Raw genomic sequence first — 27,646 nt, 5'->3', positions numbered from 1 at the left:
GACAGAAATCATTTAGTTATTTGGCCTGTGTTGCCCATTTCTGGTGCGCAGTTTGTTAATGATGGGTAGGTGTGAAAAGAGGCATCTGTTGCCTTTTATAGAGAACCTCTTGGTTTTGCAGCACCTGAAGCTCATGAACTGGAGGCTAATGAGGATGCCGTGCCAGTGCTGCAGGAGAATGATGGTAGACTCAAGATTTGCTGTTGGGTTGATGGTGGAGAGCTGTTCATTTTGATGTGGCCTGTGTGCCACAACAGAGTCCTGTCAGTGTTCTGCCTTCTTTCTTTATTCCTCCATTCATTAAGTATTTACTGAGGACCTGCCAGGTGCCAGGCCCTGCGTCTGATCCTGGCAGTAAAGAGGAAAATGATCCCTTGAGTAGCACAGCCCAATAGAGAAAATGTGAAAATCAGTAACATTGCTGTGGAGTGATAAGTTCTGCAATAGAAGTATTTATACAATATCATAGTATGACTAGCTGTCCTGAACGGAGCAGTGTGGCTGAAGAGGGAAGAATGAGAAAGGGGAGAGGGCCAGGTAAGTTTTGAGCTGGTGAATAGACAGTTTTCAAGAAGGACATTTTAGAAAGAACAGCGTGTGCAGAAGACACTGCTTTGGGATCCAGGTGGGGACGTATCAGTAGGTGAAATGGAGAAGCTGGCAAGAATAGAATTGTGACGGATCTTGTAAATCTTGGAAATGAATTTAGACTTTACACATAGGCCTTCAGGAACCATTAAAGTGCTTTTAGACAGGGATGTAACTTGATAGCATTTGTGTTTTAGAAAGATCATTCTGGTGGCATTGTGGAGAATGCACTAGAAGTCTAGGAGAACAGAAACCAATGAAGAGTCAATTCTAGACCAATGAAGAGATAGAAGCAATGGGACATACTGACAGGTTCAAAGGAGAGGATGATGGAGAGGGGGCCGTCTAGGAAGACTCCCAGGCTTAAAACACAAGTGCCTGAGAAGGATATGAAAAATAGCAATAACAATAATAATAGTTGTAAATCTTTTTTTTCTTTTTCTTTTTTTGGAGATAGAGTTTCATTCTTGTCGCCCGGTCTGGAGTACAGTGGCACGATCTCAGCTCACTGCAACCTCCGCCTCCCAGGTTCAAGCAAATCTCCTGCCTCAGCCCCTCGAGTAGCTGGAATTACAGGCACACACCACCATGCCTGGATAATCTTTTTATTTTTAGTAGAGATGTGGTTTCACCATGTTGGCCGGGCTAGTCTCGAACTCCTGACCTCAAGTGATCTGCCCACCTCGGCCTTCCAGATTGCTGGGATTACAGACATGAGCCACCGCACCCAACCTAATTATTGGATTCTTATCAGGCACAAGGGGTTTGACTACATGCTTTATATAGATTATCTCATTCAATCATCGTAATAATATTAGTGCTATTATTATCCTCATTGCAGCCAGGAAAACAAGAAAGTTTGAAAGTGAAGTAACAGGCCCCAAGTCACATGGCTGGTAAATGGTAGTGCTTACATTTGAAGCCAGGTACTCCGAGCTCTAAACCTATGCTCTGCAGGAAATTCAGCAGGAGGAGACATCAAGGCAAAGTATCTTAAGTTCAGTTTTAGACTACTGAATTGAAATTGCCTATATTTTACCAAGGTCAAAATATCTAGCGGGGAGTTGGACAGCTGGATTGGAAGTGAGGAGTGTGGTGTGTGCTGGACGTGTGATCTGAGATTAGGGAACTGGTGGTAGTGAAGAAGGTAGGTGTCATGTGAGCACATCTCTGGAGACCCGGGATGGAACTGGGAAGAACGATATCCAACGGGCAAGCATGTTAAGACAAATTTGGGAAGACGATGAAAAGGAGCAGCTAGAGAGGTGGGGAGAACTAGGGGAGTCAGAGGTAGAGTTTGAAGATCGGATGGAATGACCAGTGAGATTAAATGCCTCAAAGAGATGAAGGAAGATTTAAAATGAGGATTGCCTTGGATTTGGCAATTAGGTGGTTGATGCATAGGCATTGAAGTTAGGCTAGAGTAGGCTACAAATAAAATGAAAAGTGAGAAAATGGAGAATATGGACTCAGGCTTCTTTTCAAAGAAGCCTGGCTGACAAAGGAAGTGGGAGAGAGAGAAAGCAGAGGCAGCCTCAAGGTCAGGGGAATGGCAGTTTGTTTATGATGATAGTGACTCGAAATGCTTGGATGTTGAGGAGAAAGAACCCTGGAGCAGTGCGAATTACACCAGGATGTGTATCCCACTAGATAGGGGAAGTAGGAATCCCTCTAGCTGTCAGGAGAACATGGATTCTTAGAGAAAAAACAGGTTTCTACAGTTGTAATTTAGCAGCCCGCTTGTATTGCATAAAATCAGTCCAGATTGGTGAAGTGACTTGTCTCTGGCCACCTAGCCAGTCTGTGACCCCAGATCTCCTAGTTCTTGGCCTCTTTCCTCTCTCGCTGCCAGTGTCGGTGGGAGAAGAATCATCCCTGATTTGTTCCTCATGGTGTGAGTCTCCACTGCTCCCATCAGAATGCACATCTTCACAGATTCTGATGTGTCAGCAGGGCTTCAGCTGTGTGGAAGGTGAGTCACAGAGCTGCTTCATCATTTCCTCCACATGCCATGGGGCAGAGTTTTAGATGGTTAATTATAAAGTGTCAGTAACATAACAGTGCTAGAAGCCTCTTCCTCTAACCTGGGAACTCACATTCCCAGAAGGAGGAAGGGTCTCAGAGTCAAGGGCCTTTCAGCAATCTCCTTATGGCCCACAGTGAGAGAGGATGTATGTATTTGTTCAGACGTGGCACCTGCACACAGAACCTGTGTGCATGAGGTAGGGGTGGGAATGGGGGAGTAGCAGTGGTGATTTCTTAAATGGAAAAGCCTCTGCTCCTTTAAAACACCACATCAGCCAAGAGTTACTTGGTGAGCCTGGAGGCAAGGAGCACCCATGCTTTTCAGAAGGGCCCAGGGTAGCCTGCCCCAGCTCTACTTAGGGGTCTCCTGGAATCTGTTTATATATAGTGATGATTAATAACCTAGTCGTCTTAGCACGCATGGAAGGTGAAAGAAGGCCTGCAATTCAGTGGATATTACCTTCTTCTATTCCAAAGCTTGTGGTGTCAGCCAAGCTGTTATACCATTCTGATTAAATACTGACAGTGATCATTAAGCTCTAAAGCCCTGCCCAGAACACACTGCTTAGAATCTAGGCACACGAATGCTATATAAACCTAAACCTCCCTTTTATAGTTGATCTTAAGTTATAACCCTCCTTGTCTTGGTAGGCTCCAAGGTATAGCAATCAACGTGCTTCTCTTTGCTCGCTCTCAACTTACCTAAACCCACTGCTCCTTTTTTGTTTAGTCTCAGGAGGCTCTCGTGATCCATAGTTGGTAAATGGATAATTCCTGTAATGCCAGGTGCCATCATTCTCATTGACTACAGTGTGAGCAGTGCCCCCTGAAATGTCCTAGACTACAGAGTGAATGGTGCTCTTTGTACCACAGATCTAGTTCCACCCCCTCTTCTTCCTTTAGTTAGTTACAGCATTCTCAGCTAAAAGAGTCCACGCTCTTGGGAAGTGGAAGTGCCGGGGGCCCATCCCCCCTGGGTCTGCTGTCCTCTGTTGTTTGTTTAGCGGTATTAAATCAATCTAAATTAGACTGGAGTCCAAAATGCTAACCTTGCACTAAGAGATTCAGCGGGGATGTGGTGATTCAGGACACGTGGTTCATTCTTCTGTTTATTCCTTTTTTCACAGGTGATTCACAGTTGTCTTGGGAATTGACAACTATGAGATATACTTGACCCAAGGGACTGAAAAAATCTTCCCTAGTTTCTGAAAAGTTAGAGGGACTTAACTAGGCCAAGGACGGGAGGCAGAAAGGGCCATCTAGAGGGAAAGCAGGAGCAAGGCTTGGTAGGTGGCATGACATATTCCAGGGCTCAAAACAGAGGCAGGGTGGTAGAAGCACAGGAAAAAGAGGGATAGAGGCCCAAGGTGAGACAGGACTCCTTGTGAGAGGGGGCAGGACTCAGAACCTGAAAAGCCTTGAAGGCCACATTTAAAAGATTTGGGCTCCATCCTAGGAGTAATAGAAGGTTACTGGAGGATTATGAGATGCCGTGATTAGGTATATATTCTGAAAAGATCATTCTTGTTGTATCTAGAAAACGAATGGGAGATAAACAGGCAGACAGAGAGGTGGGTAAACCATCAGAAGAATGTGGTATGAGGAAAAGCAAGGAAAGGCGGTGTTTGGAAAAGCTGTGAACTGTCAACTGCATCTAAAGCTACTGAGCAGTCAAATGAAATAGGACTGGAAAATGTCCATTGCCTTTAGGTACCTGTAGATCATCAGTCTCTACTGAGAGAGGAGCTAGAACACAGAAAGTAGAAGAATGAGCAGGAGGTGAGGAAATTATAGCAGAAGAGCAAAATTTGTTTCAGTGCCAGTAAAGAGCAGTGAAGACCCCGGTGATAGCTTGAGTGGGCTCAGGGCTACAGAAGGTATTTTCCTTTTGTGTGTGTGATGAGGGAGACATGGACACATTTCAATGCTGATGGACAGTATTTAATTGGTTAAGAGTTACAGAAAACACCAAAAAGAGAGAAATATAATCAGCGTCTTTTTATTCCAGAAAAGAGTGAAGAGATTGGATTTAAAGTGTATGGGGGGCCGGGCACAGGAGCTCACACCTGTAATCCCAGCATTTAGGGAGGCCAAGGTGGGCAGATCACTTGAGATCAGGAGTTTGAGACCAGCCTGGCCAACATAATGAAACCACACCTCTACTAAAAATATAAAAATTAGCTGAACGTGGTGGTGCACACCTGTAATCCCAGCTACTTGGGAGACTGAGGCAGGAGAATTGCTTGAACCCAGGAGGCGGAGGTTGCTGTGAGCCAAGGTTGCACCACTGCACTCCACCCTGGGTGACAGAGCAAGACATTGTCTAAAAAATAATAATAATAAAATAAAAATTTAAAAAAGCACATGAAAAAGAGTTGATGTATTTGGCAATGGGAAAGGAGAAAATGGAGGAAGCTCCCATGTTACAGCTTTCATGTTCTATGTGAAGTAAGCTGTGGGTCAGGAGGAAAGAATGTAAGTGGCAGAGTATGGAGACAGCAGATCAGGGCCTTAAAGAAAGTGGGAAGTTTACATTTATGGATTTGGGGAGTGGTCTAATATAATTGAGAAACATAGGATCTCCATGGAGTTTTTGATGCTATTTGTAGTTGATGACAAAGAATTCTGTTCTATTACTAGCGACTTGTCCCAGAGTGTGGTTGTCTCAACTAGTGCTCAGCTGCTCTGGGGAAGGTGCAGAAGGTGAGTGGCAGAGTTCATTCGAGGTTAAGATGTTGCAAGAAAAGCTGACAAGGACACAGAGGATGGAGAAGTCAGCAGCACAGGCAGAATAATGGACATGATCGACTATTGACTATTGTACCTAAGATGGATAAAGAGGTATGTCAAGATCAGAGAAGACTAATGACCAGCAGAGAAGAGAACAGTTAGTGGGCTGAAGGTCCTGATGAGAAGAAAGTAGAGCAGTATGAGCAAGCTGGAAGAACAAGAGGATAGCATCAGAGCACACAATGCTTTACTTTATGATTCTGAGGCGGAAATCCCCATATGGAACCATGGGCTGAGGCCGGTAAAGTCTTTGTAAAGCTAGAGAACATGACTGGGAAACTATCAGGTAAAAGAGAGGAGGAGGGGCAGGACTTATACCAAAGACTTTTTGTAAGATCATGGAGGCCCAAGGTCTGGAAGACTCATCAGGAAACTAAAAGGAAGCAACTCCACATTCAGATCCTGAGGCAGGAGGAGTAGGAGAGTCTAAGCAGATCCTCTTTGCATAGTGACATCTTGGGACGAGAGCTAGGGGATAGCTTTCAAATCAACATGGTTTCTCTCTGGGTTCTTTGGGCTAGTGATAAAGTAGGTCTACCCCATTTCTACATTCTCATTTCCTTTGAGCTATCTAGTTTTCAGGAAGACAAAGACTGTGTACCACTTTCTCCATCTGGGATTTGTTAATTTCAAATTTGGCTACTATGCTGTAAACATAAAAAGAACTTGTGGCCAGATATGGTGGCTCACGCCTGTAATCCCAGCATTTTGGGAGGCCCAGGTGGGAGAATCACTTGAGGCCAGAAGTTCAAGACCAGCCTAGGCAACGTAGTGAGACCTCATCTCTACTAAAAGTACAAAATAAATTTTTTTTAAGTTGAAAAATTTGCATTAACCTTCCTATAAATTCCCCTGCCCAAAGAACTCGCCTTCAATATTTCTTTTAGTTTGTATCTGGTAACAACAAATCTTTGAGTTTTTATTTATATAAAACATCTTTATTTTGCCTTCGTTTTAGAAGACTATTTTTACAGGTTGTAGAATTCTAGGCTAGAAGTTTATTTTCTTTCAACAACTTAAAAATGTCATTCTATGGCCTGCTGGCTTCCATTGTTTCTACTGATAAGTCAGCTGTCTATATTATTCTTGCTTTTTGGAAGGTAATATATCTTAGTGTTCAATATTTTAAAAATTTTTCCTTGTTTCAACATTTTGAGTATGATGTGTCTTAACTGTTATTTCCTTATATTTAGAACTCTTAGAATTTCTTTCATGTGTGGCTTATAATCTTATATCGGTTTTGAAAATGTGCGCAGCCATTATCTTGTAAAATATTGCTTCTGTCCATTTCTCTCTCTGCAGTCTCAGGGACTCCAGTATGTTAATTCTTTCACAAAATCCTATGTCTCTTACTCTCTTGTCTGTCTTTTTCAAACTTTTTGCTCTCCATATTTGTGTCTGATAATTTCTATTTGTTTGTCTTCTTACTCACTAATCTTCTCTTCACCTCTGGCAAATATGTTGCTAAACACATCTATTAAGAAGATGTGTTATTTATTGTGCCTTTTTTTTTTGAGACAGTCTCTCTTTGTCACCTAGGCTGGAGTTCAGTGGTGCAATCTCAGCTCACTGCAACCTCTGCCTTCCCGGTTCAAGTGATTCTTCTGCCTCAGCCTCCTGAGTAGCTAGGATTACAGGTGTGTACCACCATGCCTGGCTACTTTTTGTATTTTTAGTACAGAAAGGGTTTCACCATGTTGGTCAGGCTGGTCTTGAACTCCTGACCTAGTGATCCACCCACCTCGGCCTCCCAAAGTGCTGGGATTATAGGCATGAGCCACCGCGCCCAGCCTTGTTGTTGAATTTTTATTTAATTCTCTTTTATAGATTCCAGTTCTCTGGTGAAATTCTCCATCTTGTCATCTTTTTTTCTTGGATAAAAAAAGCACAGTTATTTTCAAAACATATATTTGGTAACTCTAATATCTGGGTTACCCGTGGGCTTATTTCTATTGTTTTTTTTTTTCTCTCTCTCTCTCAGTTGCAGTTTTTGGAATTTCTGATAATTTCTACTTGAATGTTGAGCAATGTATGTAAATAATTGTAGTCTCTGGATGATGTTATCTTTTTCTCAAGAAGTGTTATCTTTTCCGGCAAGCAGCTGGAGTGGGAGATTATATCCATTCAGTCTGGGACTTAGCTTACTGGATTGGATTGGAATTTTTGTAAATCATGGTTTACCTCACATTTTTCTCCTCTTCTAGAGTGTAGCTTGTCAGGGGGCAAGATGATAGCCTTTGGTTATTTACTGGTACTCCCTTCTTGGTGGGTCCAAAACTTGTGACTGCCAGAAATTTGACTTTTCTTTATAGCTATACTCTCATTTTTATAGAGCCTTAAGCTCTATGAAATTAGCAAACATAAAATTATAAAAATGTAACAGTATAATATAAATATAATATATTATGTATAATAATATAAACGTAAATATTATATAAAATCATCAAATCTCCATAAGGTAAAATCAAATGCTGAGTTTGGGGCTAAGCTCCATGTACCTCCCTTTTCCCAAGTATCCTGTCACTCACGCCCTGGTTATTCTGGCAGCTCTGAACTCCCATTAAGAGCTTTCCTCATCATATTTAGTATTTAACATTAACAGTGTATGGGAGAAGTTCATATAAAATACCAAAAACTGAATAAACATACCTAGTCAGGCATTCTTGCTCTCTGACTGTGTCACAAACAGGAATGACTTCATGTAGGAATGTTCTTTACCCTAAGCTTGCATGTGAGGAAGACGGTTTCCTCTTTTTAGGAGGCCTGTCCCTCTGTGAAGCTGTGCCTTATCCTCCAAGAATGCTCCTGTCATTGTTAGGACGGTATACATAAACAGTTTGGCAAATATCTGTACAAGATGAAGGAATGAACGTTGCTTTTGTTTTCCACCTTTTTGTGAGACAGGACGTAACCAGAATAGACATGATGATATTCACTAAAATTTACTAAAGACTTACTGTGGAGCAGGCTCTGTGTTAGATGCTTCGTACCGATTATCTCATTTAATCCTAAACAGAGCCTATGAGGTAATAAAGATAGTTCTTCCCATTTCATATTTGATGAAACTGGGGCTTAAAGAGATGAAGTTAATTTAAACAGGGCCCAAGAGCCAGGAAGTAAATGGCACAAACAAGTTTGAACTCAGATTTTTCTAATCTTCAAGATCCATGTTTTTTTCCCAACATTTCATCCTGCTGCTTGGCCTGCCCTTTTCAACATAACTAGTATCATGATTTCATTGACCCCTGGACTCCTAATACGTCTTCTTATATAAAGTCAGAGCTAAGTAGTCTGAGGGATTTACATGCAAAGACATCCCCTTTCTGGTACATTGCTTTCAGGTATTTCCAGATTCTTCCCTCCCCGACCCAGCCTTTGAAATATGTATCACATTAAATGCCTCCATTTGTAACTACTATGGCAAGTCTGAATGTTTTTTTTTTTTTTTTTCAAAAATACAGCTTTATGCAGAGACAGGAAGCAGTTAGTGGTAGGGCTTTATTTTGGGAGGATTAGAGTGGTAGGGGGTGGGGCATGGGGAGAAATTGCTTTCTGCAGTGTCAGATGAATGAGTTATAGGAAATGATAGCTCAGCCAGCAGCTTGGTGCTTGCTAGTGAGTCAGCAGTGATTCCATCCTCAGCCCCAGTGCTGGGATCACAGCTGAGAGACACTCTTCCTGTTCAGGGCTCCTCCCCACCCACTGTCTGGGACATGGAGGCTCTGCTTACCTGATGTGAGCCATTCAGTTACCTGTCACGGAGGAGAAGGAGACACAGAACAATCTTTTTGTTTCAATGCAGATGTTTCTGCACGTCTTTGGGATTAATTGGTATTTCTAATTCTTTTTCCTGATATCCAACAGAAAGATTCAGTGACTTTCCATCTAGAGAATGATGATGTTTGGGACCGGTGTCAAAGCAGAAGCTAGTTCTTAGGGCAACATTTTATACTTTTATACTACTTCAACTTTAGAAGGTATTTATAAATGATCAAAACAGTATGGAAAAGCAAGACAGGAAGACACTCCTTCAGAAAAAGGGGTAAACAAGGAAAAACCGTCTTGTCAGGACAATGGAAACCATGTAGAGGTAGTAAAAAACTAGAACCAAATCATTGTGGTTGTTGGGGTAGGATAGTAGGATTATCGGTGATTGCTTTTTTGTTTTGTTTTATTACTTTATTTTCCAGGTCCAATACATAGGCACATGTTGTAAAATTTATTCTATAAGTAGTCCTTTAGTGTTTTAAAATAACTAGTTGTGAAAAATAACTGGCCAAATAACTTTAATATTTTAGGATATCTTTTCCCCAAGCCCTGATGAGACTCTTAAAGTCAATCTAGTCATACCCAGGATTTTCTAGTAGGAAATGGGTAGAGAGGTCTAACTTTTCTCAGAATTTCCTATGTGCCAGGCATTAGCTTCCTTTTCACTCTAAGAAGGTGCCATTATCCATATTTTACAGATCAAGAAACTAATGCTCAAAGAGATTGAAGGAACGTTCCCAGGCCAATTGTTAGTATGTGGTATAATTTCATCCATGCCCAAGTCCTACTGACTCCAAAGTCCACACTCTTTTAACTTTAGTACAAAATGATGCCACCACAGTTTCCATTCCACCTGCTTTTTGTAAGGCAGTTTAAATATGTTAACATACTGCTGGTTGATCATCCACGAAAAAAACTGTTGCAATATATTATTCTCTTTTTGAAAAACTGGGACTCTAAAATTCACATATACTTGACTTGTACTTTAGTTAGAGAAATATTTAGAGCATTGGATAGCATGCATATCTGTGTGCTTCACCTGAAGTCCATAAAAAAGGCACAGTAAGCACCTGATTTAGTGGTTGGACTCCCCTGGAATTTGGAGTGACTCTCATGATCTCTCCTAAAGTTCTTAGATACGTAAGACTGATGATAAAGTAAATGTTTTGTTGTTCAGAACAGTAGCTGGAAGTGACAGTTTTGGTTGAGGGAGGGGTGTTATTGTTGCAAAGTAGAACACTTACAGCTTCACAAAAATATCCATCTCATTGGCCCAACAGGGCCCTCATTTATCTTTTTGATAAGCTAATAACATTTAAAGATCTCTTAAATTTTTTACTGTTATTATAATGCAATTAATGCTGTGTTTTGATGGCTTTATTGAGGTATTGATATATAACAAATTGCATGTATTTAATGTACAATTTGATTAAATTTAACACCTATGAAACATCACTTCAATAAAAATGATGAATATATCCATTTTCCCAAACAGGTTTTTGTAATGCTGTATTTTTGAAGGAAAAAAAATTCAGTCATTTATGTTCCCCTTTCCATTTGGTGAAAAGGAGCCTGGACAGGGACCCAGATTATGTGAGTCTGGACTCCAATCTCGCCTTAACTAGCCCCACACAATTCAATGAGCCCTTTAATTATTTTTGGCCCTTGGATTTTCATCTGAAAAATGAGGGAGTTGGACTAGATGGTCCCTAAGGACCCCTACAGCTCTGAAGTTCAATAAAGCTAAAAGGACTGGTGTACTTAGGGTATTGGTTTGTGTCCAAATGGTTTTATGTAAAAACGTGGTCTTCCCTAGTGGCCTGGTGTCAGCTGTGCCACTTCATCCCTGCCTTGCTTTGCTTGATTGGTTATCGTGGAATCATTGTATTTCTTTTAATTCCCTTTCACACTGATTCAGGGTCATTCATGTCATTGTCTCCATGTTGGTCTTGCTAAGCATAGGGAAATACTCGACTTAAGAATTTAGAGCTAATGCTTGGGTAATGCTGGGAATTTGGCAACACCATAAGCAAAGAGCTGAGGAGGGATTATGACAGGATCATCAGCCCTCTGGCTATTTTTGAGGCAGCTTGAGCATTTTATGGGGGGCAGAGACAAGCTGTATTAGATATATTTCAGGACTGGGGGAAGGGAAGAGGATTGGAATTTAATTAAAATTCTCATCCCAACTTTGCCCATCTTCTTGCCAAGTCAGCAGCTAGCATTTCTGTTCATGGTTCTGGTGACTCTGCTGTGATGACATATGATTACCTCCAAAATTCTTGTGAATTTGCTGAAAACTTCAATATGCTCGACCAGATGCTTTAATCAGGACTGGCATGCTGCCATCTTTTGCCTGTGTTTTTGGCGATACCTGATCTACCACTGCCAGCATTCCTGGTGGGAAAGGGGATTTGGAGGGAGCTGATGGTGAAAACTGAGCTGATGACAAACAAGAAACCTATTTCATTGCAGCATAGCGATCTTTCCAAATTGCTTCTGTTTTCCAGGTAGCTCAGTGGCATTTCTGAGCAGGGGCTACCCTGACTTCACCTTGGCCCACCATGAGGGTCTTCCTGCTTTGTGCCTACATACTGCTGCTGATGGTTTCCCAGTTGAGGGCAGTCAGCTTTCCTGAAGATGATGAACCCCTTAATACTGTCGATTATCACTGTAAGTCGTCTCAAGAACAGTCTTCTATTCTGAGAAGGAAGCTTTTCTGTTTTTCATTTTCTAAGCATGTTCATTTTCAGAAAGAGGCAGAGATTTTTTATGTCTTAAACATGAATTTGCATCTGAATTTATCAGTAATCATGTCCTAGTGTTTGGAGAAAACGGGACAGTTTTGTTGGGTGCTTTTCTATAGCAACCCATATATAGGTTATATATGTGGAGTTAAAAGAAAAAGACCATTTGCTGACATTCACTGCCTTTTATTCATTTATATTCAAGACCTTAAGAGAGGAATTTAGTTAAAACCCTTCTACAACAAGTATATACGGCTAATCAATGCTGTTTATTGATCCCTCAGCTCCATAATCCTGAATGATGGTTTAGCCCATTTTTACTTGCAGATTCAAGGCAATATCCGGTTTTTAGAGGACGCCCTTCAGGCAATGAATCGCAGCACAGGCTGGACTTTCAGCTGATGTTGAAAATTCGAGACACACTTTATATTGCTGGCAGGTAATTTTCCTCTCATTGGTTTATTAGATTAAAATTCTTTTCTCTAGTGGTGCTTGCATTAATGTGTCTAGTTCATGAAAAACTAATATGTGATTGTGATCAAAAATTGCAAGTAGCCAGAAATATTCACTGAGAAGAGTCAGTGTTGTGTACCAGGAACAAAATACAAAGCTCAAGCCTTCAGCGGTGCTATTTTATTACTGCCATCAAGAAATCATACACCATTCTTTTTTCCTAAAGCAGCAGGGAAAAAAAACCTTTCTTTATGCGTTTTTAACTTAGAATTATTCAAGCAAATATCAGAAATATGTCTATGCTAATACCAAGTAGCAGTTTGACCCATGCCTGGAGAGAAGAGCTTTCTTTGCTCTCTGACTACAGTGATGTATAAAAGCATCTCACTAATGAAAAAGTACTCTTTGTTGACTTTGTTTGAGACAGAGAAAATCCAGATGATCTCTAAAACACAATAAAGGCAGATCTGTAAAAATAAAATAAGAAGCAGCTTAACATTTTTATGTATTCACATGATATGCTTTATTGCCTTATTTCCAACAGGGATCAAGTTTATACAGTAAACTTAAATGAAATGCCCAAAACAGAGGTAATACCAAGCAAGGTGAGCAACTGTAGTTGGCAAATTTATTTACATTCCCTCTGAACCTGATTAATTTTTCCACTCCCTCCCCCAAAAATGTTCCCATTTAAAAACTGAACTTTGATTTTGCTTGATTAATACAGAAACTGACATGGCGATCAAGACAACAGGATCGAGAAAACTGTGCTATGAAAGGCAAGCATAAAGTGAGTTAAACAGACAAATGTTTGCTAGATTTAGTCTTTCTGTGGGCTTGATACCACAGTGCCAGCACGTTTGAATGTCTGATATTAATGTTACTACTACTTTCTTTAGGATGAATGCCACAACTTTATCAAAGTATTTGTTCCAAGAAACGATGAGATGGTTTTTGTTTGTGGTACCAATGCATTCAATCCCATGTGTAGATACTACAGGGTAAGTATACTTTATGCGATGTGCTTCTTTTGATCAACTTTTCTCCCTTCACTGGTATGCTGTTAGAGTTGAAACCTTTCTGCTTTCCAGTAATTTGTTTTATCTCTAGTGCTATGAAAGAATAAAGACAGAATTCTTCAAATGGAATTTTAATACAAATAAAACAGTATTGCCTTCAGACAGGCACATTGAATAGATATGACACTGGCTATTTATTTTTCTTTTGTAGTTGAGTACCTTAGAATATGATGGGGAAGAAATTAGTGGCCTGGCAAGATGCCCATTTGATGCCAGACAAACCAATGTTGCCCTCTTTGCTGGTAAGATCCTCTAGCCTAATGAATATAAATGATTAATGACATTGAAGGCAAAAAAGGAATGTAATGGAAGAGTAAAAGTTAATAACTTGGATACCCACCTTGATCTAAGTGTTCGAAAGGCTAAAATCTATGCACAAATTTCCAGAAAAAAAGAAGAAATTAAGGACAAGGATATTTCAGTGCACACTATAAGTATTATGACACCCTGTTGTTAACTAGGCCAGTGACTCCAGATAAGTTGCTTAACTTTTTGATGCCTAGATCCTTCATCTGTAAAATTAGATAATCCCATGGCTGACCTGTCACACATTGATGTGAGTATCAGGTGCAGCCCTATTTGTATAGATAATGGTAATACCGGTGAGAGCACTGCAAAGGGCATAGCACGCTACTGAAGCAAACACACTGCGGGATAATTATGGTTATCTTACCAAAATTATAACTTTGGTTTCAGATGGGAAGCTGTATTCTGCCACAGTGGCTGACTTCTTGGCCAGTGATGCCGTTATTTATCGAAGCATGGGTGATGGATCTGCCCTCCGCACAATAAAATATGATTCCAAATGGATAAAAGGTACCTTTGAAGAGCAGTGTCGTGGGGTCACCAGGAGAGTGGATGGCCCAAGTGGGGACAGCAGCCACAGCCATCGAGAGGTTCAGCACATGACTTTATATTGTTTATTTAGAACACGTAAACACTGCTTTGGTTGTGAACAGGAGCATTGATAGGGAATGAGGAGACTAGTAGCCGCCTAAGGAGAGTAAGTTCATCCAGGTGTTTATCCCAGGTGACCTCAAAAAAAAAGCAGGGGGAGATTTCATCTCTGTGTGTACCAATTTGTCTAACCTTCTAAATGCACATAATACTATTTGCCATTTACCCATCTTGGAAAGTTAACAGAGAGAATTGATTAGTCCGTATGAGAGCCATTTTGTTCTTCGGAGTCTAGAAATCAAGATTTTTTATTTTCAGTGTAAGAGGTTTTCTTCCCTAGTTAAATAGGTTAATGAATAAATCTGTTGAAACAAAGACCTTTGCTGTAGTTCAGTTCCCTGTAGGTCTTTTTACAGTCCATTAGCTGACTTTAGAGACAACGGGTCCCTGAAGCTTGAACACACCCATATTGGGACTCCTCAAAATCATTGGCAGATTGGAGTTCTTGTTGGCTTGAATGTAACTGTGCAACATCTTTCAGTCATGCCTTGCAGTCGGGGTCTTATGCTAATTGAATTATCCTTTAGGAACCAGTTTGTTTTTAATTTTTCTTTCAGAGCCACACTTTCTTCATGCCATAGAATACGGAAACTATGTCTATTTCTTCTTTCGAGAAATTGCTGTCGAACATAATAATTTAGGCAAGGCAAGTGTATGCATTTGGCTTGAATCATGGACTTGTACTGCATGAAATTGAGACCACTGTGATAGAGTTAAGGATGCTCCCTTGGCATGTTTTCCAGCTCTCAATTCAGTGTACATAGGGCCAACTGCAGAGAGGTGGGTTGCTTGTCATGAGAATAATTGCTGGAAAACATCTGAACAATAACCTGAGTGGGAACACCAGCCTTGAGTTTTGAGAAGATTTCCTTTTTTTTCCTGCAGCCACAGAGAGTGTTCTACAGGTACCCTTGAGCTATGGATGCTTTTTTTTTTTTTACTCTTTAGAAAATCATTCATAGTCTCTTCTTTCTCAGTGTCAAAAGGCAGGATAGAAAGTAGGGACCCCATTCAATTTTTAGTGTTTCAGTGAAGGCCCATGTGATTTTAAAGTATTGCAACCCCTTCTATGCCAGGTTGAAAGACGACACGTTTCATTAACAATACAGGAAGCAGAGTTGGAGACCAAGTGCTAGAATGGTTTTCATTCAGCAAGGCAGATAGACAGCTCACTCCTTGGGGAGGATGTTTAGCAAAACAGTGGCTCTTTTTTTTTTCCATAGGTGAATCCAGTTTACCTTCTTACTGGACAGACCCCTAGAGAGAAGACTGCTAGATTCTTTTGAACCAGATGTATCTTTAGCATTTTTTGTCCCTCCCTTAAATAGCATCATTTTGTTTCCATTCCTTTCCATGCTCACAACCCCATCGCTTTGCTTCTGTCTGTTGGGCAGGCTGTGTATTCCCGCGTGGCCCGCATCTGTAAAAACGACATGGGTGGCTCCCAGCGGGTCCTGGAGAAACACTGGACTTCATTTTTGAAGGCTCGGCTGAACTGTTCTGTCCCTGGAGATTCGTTTTTCTACTTTGATGTTCTGCAGTCTATTACAGACATAATACAAATCAATGGCATCCCCACTGTGGTCGGGGTGTTTACCACACAGCTCAACAGGTGAGCGCAGGACCCCGGCACTGCAGAGATGTTCTGCACATGCCTGTCAGAACCAAGACAGGCTCCGTGTCGCCAGCCTCTTCCTGATGGTTTTCTTCCTTTTCAGCATCCCTGGTTCCGCTGTCTGTGCCTTTAGCATGGATGACATTGAAAAAGTATTCAAAGGACGGTTTAAGGAACAGAAAACTCCAGATTCTGTTTGGACAGCAGTTCCCGAAGACAAAGTCCCAAAGCCAAGGTAAATAAAAAAGTCGAAAAGGGTTTTGTCTTGAACAAAACCCTCCGGTCGCTGGAAGAAGCCCTCCTCAGGGAGCAGCTTGGCCAACCTCCCACACCAGGAAGGGGTTTGTCTCTCTGCAGCATCTCAGATGGAGCCAGTGGATATAGCCTTGTGACCTGCAAGCTCATGAGTGTGAATGGAGAGCCCACTGAGTTCAGGGGCATAGCATTGCTCCTTTAGTTTCATTCACTCTCCTTCCTCCCTTGACCTCTTCTCTGAGAATATGCACTTATTCCTTAGATACAGTACATGGTGTGGCAGGGGCAGCCAAGAGCATAAAAGAACGCTGTTTTCCTTTCAGGCCTGGCTGTTGTGCAAAACACGGCCTCGCTGAAGCTTATAAAACCTCCATCGATTTCCCGGATGAAACCCTGTCATTCATCAAATCTCATCCTCTGATGGACTCTGCTGTTCCACCCATTGCCGATGAGCCCTGGTTCACAAAGACTCGGGTCAGGTGAGATCGTATGGGAAACACTCCTTCCTATCCAACATTTTCTCTGCCCGTTGGCCTCCCCTTCTGATCTGTGCTGCCGCCTCTCGTAGGTACAGACTGACAGCCATCGCAGTGGACCATTCTGCCGGACCCTACCAGAACTACACAGTCATCTTTGTTGGCTCTGAAGCTGGCGTGGTACTTAAAGTTCTGGCAAAGACCAGTCCTTTCTCTTTGAACGACAGCGTGTTACTGGAAGAGATTGAAGCCTACAACCATGCAAAGTAGGTGTATGTTACGAGAATGCCCTTCAGTACTGCTCAAAAATTTCCAGCGTGTATTTCATCTAGTCGTGTCCTTTTGGCCCTCTAAATTAGCCATGGTTTGGCATAATAGTGTTTTGTGTTTTTTTCTCATTGAAATAAATCTTGGATTTGTTTTTTTCCCGAGCCTACTAGGGCAAGGAGGGTGAACGGTTGATGAGTTTAAAAATCATTCAGCCCTTGTTTTTCACCTGTAGACTATGAGAACATTTTAACAGCACCTCTCTTATCTTGCAGATATATTCCAAGATGCTACATGCAGCAGACAGTTGTGAGCTTGCATACACACACACACACACACACACACACACAAATATACACGCACATACATACACAGAATGTAATACTAGTTAAGCATTTCCTTCCTATCATAAATATGTAAGAGAATATTTAGACCATTTTTAAAAAAACAAGAAATAAAAGAGAGAAATGGAGCAAAGGGGACTAAGGAGAGAACCAGAACCATCTAACACAGGAAAATTTAAATGCATAAAAACACGATCCTTTTTATTTCTATAGTCAAATGTGGCCTTCACAAATGCAATTCATTTCTATCATCATAACAGGAAAGCAATCTTTAAAAACCCTTTGTCCAGCCTGAAATTTAACCAACCATGCAGAGAAGTAGAAGATGAATCACGTAATTATTATTTCCCAAACTATGTACTTGCCTGGTTTGTTACCAAGAATATTCCTTATGATTTCCCAGCTCTCAGTAATTGCTAAACCAAACCACACTTGACTGACTAAACATATGGCTTCAAAATGTATCCCACAAAATAGGTGCAGTGCTGAGAATGAGGAAGACAAAAAGGTCATCTCATTACAGTTGGATAAAGATCACCACGCTTTATATGTGGCATTCTCTAGCTGCGTTGTCCGCATCCCCCTCAGTCGCTGTGAGCGTTATGGATCATGTAAAAAGTAAGCTCGTGTTTCTTTACTTACCCTGGGTCTTGCAGCATCAAAACCTTTGATGATGAGAAAATCCGAGTTACATTCTGTTTGGTGTTATACAGGTCTTGTATTGCATCTCGTGACCCGTATTGTGGCTGGTTAAGCCAGGGATCCTGTGGTAGAGTGACCCCAGGGATGCTGTAAGTACACTTTCTCACGTGAGCTAGGATGAACTATCCTCTCCAGGGTCTCTAAAGCTAGAAATTGTGGAAAACTTCCAATTACACTACTTTTTCTTTCTTGCTTGCTTTCTTGCTTTCTTGCTTTCTTGCTTTCTTTTTGTTTTTTTGTTATGGAAGAAACAGGAAAATGAAAACCAGGAGATGTGAGAAGGAAGGGCATAATAATACTTAAGGGAAATGGTAGACCTAATAATACTTAAGGGAAATGGATGGAGAGAAAAAACCAATTCTAGTCTGTTCTCTTAAACATTCTAGTTCACTAGTTTTTAACAGAAGTAGCCATTTTAGCAAGTTATGTTAAAATGTTTAATATTTTTTTTCTCTCTGCACATTCTTACTAATGAGTCTGTGTTCTTGGTTCTGCTCTGGTTGTCACTTGTGTTCCTATGAAGGCTGTTAACCGAAGACTTCTTTGCTTTCCATAACCACAGTGCTGAAGGATATGAGCAAGACACAGAATTCGGCAACACAGCTCATCTAGGGGACTGCCATGGTAAGACAGAATCTTCCATTCCCACCTGGAGCTTCTTTTTGACCACCTTTGCACGTGGACATTATTTTACAATCAGTCTTTTTAATGACTCAGGACACATACCACCTAGCATTTTAACTTAAACTTCGCAAAAGCTGAGCTGTTTGATCATGGGGATACATTAGAAAAGAGGCTTACTTTTTTTTCCTTCACCATTTACAATTTTGTAGGAAATCTAGAGAGAGATAGTCTAACCAGTAGGTTAATCTTTTTAATTTATAGTCTTTTTTTTTTTTACTTTTTTAGTTAATTGGAATTCATAAATTTTTGCTTTCTTTTGGTTACTTTTCACTGATTACTTGTTCCTTTAATTCTTTTAGAAAGTTTGCCTACTTCAGCTACACCAGATTACAAAATATTTGGCGGTCCAACATCTGGTTAGTTTTTTTTAATTTTTTTGAATTAACAACCTTTTCTTTCCTTCAGTTCAGCATTTTCAGCCCCTTCTCCCCTCCTTTTGCGCAGTTTGGCAGCCCTTCATTTTTCCGCTTTGACTCATAATCCCACTGATGGTACCAAAAGACTTTTCTTACTGAGCACTTCACCCTTGTATAGCATGTTAACACTTCATCATTGACCAAGCCACATCCTTTAAGAAAATTCAAATGGGCTAACATAGACTGCATTCCAGCTGCACGCACGCCCACCCAAGCTTTCTTCTTTCTCACCTCTTTGCATTGTGAATGTTTCTTCTGGTCATCTGTATTTAATGGATGGCGGAATTTCATTATTTTTCCCCATCTCTCCTCACCTTTCCTATGACCTAGTAAACAAATACACATTTCCCATAAATGTGTATTTAAAAGTTTTAGAGATCTTTGAATGGTTTGCGCTCATCCTGCGAATCTTTGAATGTTGTGGTCTTGGTCGTGTGAAAAAGGCTTCAGTGGAATGAAGCTGATTTTTGATGTATTAAGATGTTCAGTGGGCTCTCCAAGCCTCTCTGTACCTGTTTTGGAACCTTCTTCTGTAATCGTTGCACCAGTCAGAATTGCAGTCTCTGAGGTTTTAGCCTAAAAGCGTAGGCTTACATTTTGAGGGAAAATCTATTTGGAGGAAATCAGTACTAGACATGCTAAAAGGTTAAGTTACTCCCGGTCCTATTGCTGCTTCTAAAACTCACCAGCAATTCCTTTCCTCAGGGGGAGAAAAAGATGGCAGACCTTATGTATCAGAATATCCTCGTTCAGTTTGTAAATGCCATTGCCTTTGCATTAGGTTCTGCTAACTCTTTGGAAGAAACTCCCCAGCAGTTTTGGAGAGTACAGGCAAAGTCTGTCCCTCCTTCGGTGTTTTACTGTCGGGGGCAGAGCCTCAGTGTAGTGAATAATCTACATATGGACAGGAGGCCACTAGTAACAACCTCTTAGGCAGAGCTGGTTTATCACATCCAAAATCAAGTCTCTTCATAGACTTAACCAGATATTTTCTGACAAAATTCCATCATAGCTTCTTCCCCAATAAAGACTATAGATTTTCTAACCATCTGTGAAAGTGCTTTTTAGGATGCATAAAAAGAAATGAAATGATGTCTCACAAGAGAAGGAAGAAACAGCAACTAATCTGCCCTGGGAATTATATTACCTTTTTCATGAGTGTCATTAGTAACCACAGGGGCTTTCCTAAGAGCCTTTCGAGTATCTTTAATTTTGAAATCTGCTTAATATGTCTTTACTGTTAATTTTCAGTTTTCATTCACTCCCTTGAAAGGAAAGAATTTGATGTAGCTTCCTCAGGCATGTTTTTACAAAATCCTAGAGCAAACGTTCTCATGAAATTTACTCAAACTTTATTTAAAAATGCAACAGACCAATCAAAAAAATCTTGACATTATCCATATTAATAAAATCTGTTTGCCACCACAGACATGGAGGTATCTTCATCTTCTGTTACCACAATGGCAAGTATCCCAGAAATCACACCTAAAGTGATTGATACCTGGAGACCTAAACTGACAAGCTCTCGGAAATTTGTAGTTCAAGATGATCCAAACACTTCTGATTTTACTGATCCTTTATCGGGTATCCCAAAGGGTAAGGCCTCAGCAGGGACCTCATCTCTAACTGCATGGAAACCTGATCCTTAATATCACTGAGGAGTATGTGGTTCTCCAGAGGTGAGCCTCACTGGAGCTTCTGCGGTTGTACCTCCACCGCCCCTAGCCACAGTCTCTCTGGCTTTCTGTGGTTATATCTGAGTGCATTCCTTAAAAGATAAAAGAGGTGGAAAGCTGTTGGAGAAAAGGCTGCTGAAGCAGCCACTCAGACAATCTAATCTGTGTTGATTTCTGTCTGAAGAAGCAGAGAGCGTGCTGGATTTCAGGAAATTTCAAGGGTCACCGCAGCAAAAAACAAAACTCATTAATTGCAAATATCCTGATATCAGATGTTTTGTCTAGGAACCTTTCCCAGCCTCTTGTTTAGCTTCCATTCAAAATGCAATCTGAAAAGGATATGTGAGATGCTAAGTTGCTTGAATGCCACAAGCAATAAAACATAACAGAATGCTTGTCCATAACTATCATTTTCAGCCTGTAATAGGAGCAGTTATAAAATAGCTGCCTGTTGAGTTAGCTTATTAGATATATTACTCTAGGAAAAAAAATCTATTCTTTAGTGCTTACTAAACTATGGTATCAGGTTTCCAATCAGTTTTTATGGCAGCGCATTGTCATTTATGATTTATATCGGTTGATTTTCATTTTATATGTTTTCGTTGTAAACAATTTTATAATCATTCTTCATTCTTCTTTCTGCTTTGCTTTCTTTAGTAATACCATTTTTTTCTCCTTTTCTTTCTTGGTCTTTCACAGTGCCACTGAATTCCATAACATTAATTAAACATTAATTAAAAACAACTAATGTTCAAAGGCCTTAGCACTAACTTAAAGCAACAGAATCTTCAAAATCACTCTGACTTACCTTACTCTGGGATAGCTGTGTTTATAGCATGTAACAGACTTGAATACCTCTTAAACTAACATTTTTTAATTAATTGTTAGATGTCTGTGGTTGCATTAAAAGGTTAAGTTTAATTTCAATAATTATAAACTAATTTGCTCTTCTTTTTCTAGGTCTAATTTAAATATTTTCAAATATCTTCGGATAATTTGACAATTTTCTTAACTAATACGTAGTATGTTTCCTTAGACTGTCTGGATTTCTTACATAGTCGGTCATTCAAGAGTGCTTCACCCCAAGATGGAATGAAAAAAAAATTCAAGCAAACATGAAAGTCTCTTTTTATAGCTAATAGTGATCAAGCAGATATTTTTGGTTTGTGAACAAATTATGTGTTCTTATTTAAGTTAGTATAATTTTATTGGGATATTATTTTAGCATAATATATATTTATGCTAATTATTACAGTTTCCTATATCCTAACAGCTACCTTTTAATCCTGAATTAAGAGAAAATTATGCCACAAAACATATAATGAGTTTAAGGTTAGCTATTCAGAAACTATGCACCTCTAACTATTTTTTAGATCGAAACTCTTATTAAACTTTCTAACATATAACAACTATTTATGAGGGATTAGAGGAAAAGAACAGAAGAATACAGATCAGTGGGAGATTACAGTTATCCTGGCATTTGCAGCAATCCTGTATGTCTCTGGGGATCCTAGTTTGATTAAAGACAAAATATACAAGGAATTTTGGAGTCTACTTGACCCTCCAAGCTAAGCATACGAACCATGTGAAGGTCTTGTTGGCTCACTGAAAGCCATTTGCTGTTTATTATTATTGTTAAAAAGCACCTCATTCACACGTCCCATGTGTCTGTTGCAGGTGTACGATGGGAAGTGCAGTCTGGAGAGTCCAACCAGATGGTCCACATGAATGTCCTCATCACCTGTGTCTTTGCTGCTTTTGTTTTGGGGGCATTCATTGCAGGTGTGGCAGTATACTGCTATCGAGACATGTTTGTTCGGAAAAACAGAAAGATCCATAAAGATGCAGAGTCCGCCCAGTCATGCACAGACTCCAGTGGAAGTTTTGCCAAACTGAATGGTCTCTTTGACAGCCCTGTCAAGGAATACCAACAGAATATCGATTCTCCTAAACTGTATAGTAACCTGCTGACCAGTCGGAAAGAGCTCCCACCCAATGGAGATACTAAATCCATGGTAATGGACCATCGAGGGCAACCTCCAGAGCTGGCTGCTCTTCCCACTCCTGAGTCTACACCCGTGCTTCACCAGAAGACCCTGCAGGCCATGAAGAGCCACTCAGAAAAGGCCCATGGCCATGGGGCTTCAAGGAAAGAAACCCCTCAGTTTTTTCCCTCTAGTCCGCCGCCTCATTCCCCATTAAGTCATGGGCATATCCCCAGCGCCATTGTTCTTCCAAATGCTACCCATGACTACAACACGTCTTTCTCAAACTCCAACGCTCACAAAGCTGAAAAGAAGCTTCAAAACATTGATCACCCTCTTACAAAGTCATCCAGTAAGAGAGAGCACCGGCGTTCTGTCGATTCCAGAAATACCCTCAATGACCTCCTGAAGCATCTGAATGACCCAAATAGTAACCCCAAAGCCATCATGGGAGACATCCAAATGGCACACCAGAACTTAATGCTGGATCCCGTGGGATCGATGTCTGAGGTCCCACCTAAAGTCCCTAACCGGGAGGCATCGCTATACTCCCCTCCTTCAACTCTCCCCAGAAATAGCCCAACCAAGCGAGTGGATGTCCCCACCACTCCTGGAGTCCCAATGACTTCTCTGGAAAGACAAAGGGGTTATCACAAAAATTCCTCCCAGAGGCACTCTATATCTGCTATGCCTAAAAACTTAAACTCACCAAATGGCGTTTTGTTATCCAGACAGCCTAGTATGAACCGTGGAGGATATATGCCCACCCCCACTGGGGCGAAGGTGGACTATATTCAGGGGACACCAGTGAGTGTTCATCTGCAGCCTTCCCTCTCCAGACAGAGCAGCTACACCAGTAATGGCACTCTTCCTAGGACGGGACTAAAGAGGACGCCGTCCTTAAAACCTGACGTGCCACCAAAGCCTTCCTTTGTTCCTCAAACCCCATCTGTCAGACCACTGAACAAATACACATACTAGGCCTCAAGTGTGCTATTCCCATGTGGCTTTATCCTGCCCATGTTTTTGAGAGGATGATGTTGTAAGGGTACCTTAAAACAAGAGACTTGCTTGTATTTTAAGAGAACCAAGTGGCCAAAGAAACTCTTTCTAACTTTGGCAACATCAGAACTCGCCACATGTAGCTACTGCAGCAAGGCTTCTGTGTACTTGCCTGAAAACAAAGGAAGGTGCTGGTCATTCCATTTCTTTTGTTTGAAGCTAAAGAGATGTGTAGCTCCCAGGGGCTACCTTACCAGTATAAAGAGCTGATAACAGTACTCAGAAGAATCTGTGAACAAATACTTGAAAATGGGTTCAATGTTGACTGCCATTATGTGTGGTCTTCCCATTAAATGTGAACGTTTTAATATGTATGCATTCACCTTGCCTCTTGCACAAATGTCGAAAAAAGATGGTAATGTCTCAAAGAAATGAACTTGTAAGATTACCACGCAGTTTGCTAAAAATTCAATCTTTGACCCAAGCTGTAGCATTTTTTTTTTCATGTGTGGCATTTTTTTCATGCCACCAACAAACTTGTTGCGTGTGTGTGTGTGTGTGTTTGTGTGTGTGTGTGTGTGCTGTACCCACTAGGATTTGTTTAGGTGCCCATTGCATCTTTTTGTGCTATGGAGTTGTTTACATTGAGCATGACTGAACGAGAGACAATACTGCTTCCCACAGGAGTCCATTGCGTTCAGCTTTGAAAGAGGAATAGAATCGAGGCTCCTTTGACCATCAAAATGATGAACTTTACTTAGGTGGTACCCAATGCCAGAATGTAAGAGTTGCAAGTGATTTTGTGCTGCTATTCATTAAAACTTCTATTCCAGTCTTGCCAGCTTAAGGAGATCAAGATATTAAGAGGTATCCTTGATTTATTTTCCAGTATTCAGTAGTAAAATTTTCCTGTCCACTGTGAATCAAAGCCTGAGTCACTCTATTTAACCTTAGACACATTAATAAGGTTTTATTTTTATTGTGTTTGGTTTTTTCCCGCATAGTAAAATTTCTCCTCCTTTAACTCCTCCTACCCCCCAAGGTAAAAAACAAAAAACAAACAAACAAAAAATAGAAGACGAAAGAAAGACATATGAAAGGAAATGTAATTGGCTTAACAGAAACAGTCTGTGAAGACTAACAGTGGTGCAATCATGTTGTCTGTGTTGTGTTATGTGAGAATTTTCTCCTAAGTCATGCAGGTAATGACAATATACTGTAAATACCACATGTGAGTTTACCTGAATCTGTGCATTTTGTGCCTTATTCATGAGAATGATAGAAGTACTAAAATCTGTCAAGTGTTTTCAGTATAGCACATTATTTACTGAGTGCCAGTTGTAAATGTTTTTCAACCAGCACCTGAAAAAGACTCTTTTCAAAAAATCACAGAAACAATCTAGAACAATTAATTGTTAACATAATCCAACCTCAGAGCAGCATTACATTCTTTGCCATGATAAACATTCCACTCCTGCTTTCCTAAGGATGAAACAGTGATAATGTGAACTCAAATGAGGTTTCCTGGGTAATGTGACACCTGCAGAAACTATAGAGCGTCATTTATGCGTAGTTTGGCAGAAACCACTTACAGTTGATGATGCGCAACCCTGCTGACTGTTTCAGTTAATATGCTGCAGACCACACAGTTGTTTAGTGAACCAAATCTAGAAAGTACCAAGGCAGAGGAATGCTCCTGCTGTAGTCAGGCAAATGAGTTCGACTGGATTTCTTTTGACAATACTGTTGGTACCTATTACTTTGGGGAGGACAGGTTGCAGAAGACCAGATCATTTTTATACAGAATGTGAAATACTGATACAGCTATTCTTTTTTTTTTTAAAGAACATTGTTTTATATAGAACATGATTTCCAGTGATCCCTGGAGGCGCTAAAGCTAAGATTTCTGTTCTTGAAACACTTCAGCTTTGCAACTAAAATATTACAGATTAATAATAAATTAAACCAACCAATGATAAACACTACTCAGTCCACCAACAACAAACGTGTTTGAATTCACCTTACCAATATTAATCCCAGCGTGTGTAAAACGGAACAGTAACTCTATGTGACCCCAGATAACATTTTGTAACATTGTACTTCCTTGTAGTTTGTAATGTGAGTTCAATCAGTATTTATGTTGAAATTTCTAACATGAAATCTAGTCTCTATCCTGATAATTTAATTTTTAAATGCTTTATCCATTTGTGCAAAGGTAAATGCAGATTGTATCTTTTTTAATGGTACGGCATAAAAAGTAACCCTCAAGTGAAGTGGCTCTATACTGTTTTATAGAGTACTTTAACATGTATAGATATCTTGTAAACTTGTATTGTGGATGTGTAAATAATACGTACTTTGGGTTTTTAACACCGCATGTAAAGTCAAAATAAAATATACAAATCATTATATCTTGCCTCTTGATATTGAAGAGGTTTATAACGTATTAAATTTTTTAAATATTTTCAAGTCAATCAACACTGCTAAGAGTTGCTTTTAAAATCTGCCAAAATATTCTTGGAACAGTTGCTCTCCAGTCATGGTTGCACTACCATTCTCTCCTTGGAAGGCTGGTACTGAAGGTCAGAGCCCCTGAGAAAAATGAGAAACTGCTCAGAAAACCAGCTGAACTGTACTGCATCAACAGTCAGACGCTTTAGGCAAACAGAGGTGGTTCACATTATCCATAGATCTATCTAGTTCCACAGACATTTTTAAAATTCATGATTTGTTTTCCTGCATGAAATATTTCACATAATTTCAGTTCAAAATTATAACTGGCAAACAGGGTTCCCGTGAACATTTCTTGCAATTTGGTATAAGGAGTTTCTCAGTTCCCTTGTTTTAAACAAATAGAATAAATTAGGAGCTATCTAAATATCTAAACATTGAAATGGAAGGTAACAACATGATTCTACAGCTCTTTCTTAGCACCTAATGAGTTGGTGGCTGCTGTCATTGCTTCTCATGGATATTGACAGTGGCAAGCCACTTCTGAGAAAGACAACAGGGGTGCTTGTAGGAATCCCTGCCCTTTTGGTTCTAGCTGCTACTCCTGGCCAAAGCCCATCTGCAGCTCCCGTGTGGTCATGTTTTCTCAAGGACCTTCAGCAGCATCTTTGCTGAACAGCAGAATGGCCATATTCCTGTCTCGAGTATTACTCTCCCTGATAGTGTCATCTAATTAGGGGTGCTGCATTTCAGTATAATTTAGTGGTATCAGAAGTCCTTGTTTATTCCTATCATGGCATGCAATACTCCAGAGACATGAGGAAAAATTTGCAGGAATCCTTTTGTGAGAGAGACAGACCAGTGGATGACCTATTTGCCCCATTTCACAGCTCCCAGTACCACAGGTTGTGCCACCAGCCAGAGAGCCTGACCTCGGCCTTCCAAATGACCCCATCATTGGCAGGAAGTCTGTGTAAGTCTGCACACCATTATAGTGCTGGAGAAGAGGGTGGAAGGTGTCTCCTATCTCACTGACTTGCCGAAGTCAATTTGTAACTCAGATTTTGAACAAATGGATGAAAGAAGACACAAGGGAAATGCATCTTCAACCTTGTCTTGCTCTGTCGCCCAGGCTGGAGTGCAGTGGCAGGATCTCGGCTCACTGCAACCTCCACCTCCCAGGTTTGAGCGATACTCCTGCCTCAGCCTCCCGAATAGCTGGGATTACAGGCACCCGCCACCATGCCCAGTTAATTTTTGTATTTTTAGTAGAGAAGGGGTTTCACCATGTTGGCCAGGTTGGTCTCGAACTCCTGACCTCAGGTGACCTGCCCACCTCAGCCTTCCAAAGTGCTGGGATTACAGG

General features: G+C 40.6%; 1 protein-coding gene across 15 annotated transcripts in view; it reads left to right on the top strand.

Annotated features, from left to right (window-relative positions):
* The window catches only part of SEMA6D (semaphorin 6D), a 56,148-nt gene extending 29,910 nt beyond the window's left edge, over positions 1–26,238 (top strand). For 4 of the 15 annotated variants that reach the window (XM_031668737.1, XM_031668741.1, XM_031668739.1 and 1 more), the window contains 18 exons: positions 11,682–11,844; positions 12,246–12,357; positions 12,916–12,976; positions 13,099–13,161; positions 13,271–13,372; positions 13,602–13,692; positions 14,147–14,266; positions 14,965–15,053; positions 15,802–16,019; positions 16,126–16,257; positions 16,601–16,756; positions 16,846–17,019; positions 17,842–17,982; positions 18,078–18,155; positions 18,590–18,690; positions 19,050–19,106; positions 20,595–20,762; positions 22,520–26,238. In XM_031668737.1, coding sequence (XP_031524597.1) covers positions 11,736–11,844; positions 12,246–12,357; positions 12,916–12,976; positions 13,099–13,161; positions 13,271–13,372; positions 13,602–13,692; positions 14,147–14,266; positions 14,965–15,053; positions 15,802–16,019; positions 16,126–16,257; positions 16,601–16,756; positions 16,846–17,019; positions 17,842–17,982; positions 18,078–18,155; positions 18,590–18,690; positions 19,050–19,106; positions 20,595–20,762; positions 22,520–23,808 — 3,261 coding nt within the window. In that variant the 5' untranslated portion in view covers positions 11,682–11,735 and the 3' untranslated portion in view covers positions 23,809–26,238. Of the gene's footprint in view, positions 1–7,818; positions 11,845–12,245; positions 12,358–12,915; positions 12,977–13,098; positions 13,162–13,270; positions 13,373–13,601; positions 13,693–14,146; positions 14,267–14,964; positions 15,054–15,801; positions 16,020–16,125; positions 16,258–16,600; positions 16,757–16,845; positions 17,020–17,841; positions 17,983–18,077; positions 18,156–18,589; positions 18,691–19,049; positions 19,107–20,594; positions 20,763–22,519 lie in introns of those variants that run through there. The other 11 variants (XM_031668744.1, XM_031668745.1, XM_031668749.1 and 8 more) reach the window with 8 other exon arrangements.
* The last annotated feature ends 1,408 nt before the right edge of the window (positions 26,239–27,646 follow it).

The sequence above is a fragment of the Papio anubis genome, chromosome 7 (assembly GCF_008728515.1).
Source record: "Papio anubis isolate 15944 chromosome 7, Panubis1.0, whole genome shotgun sequence".
In the NCBI taxonomy this organism is placed as follows: domain Eukaryota; kingdom Metazoa; phylum Chordata; class Mammalia; order Primates; family Cercopithecidae; genus Papio; species Papio anubis.
Note: the sequence above shows the minus strand (reverse complement) of the source record. Positions and strands in the feature narration are given on the sequence as shown.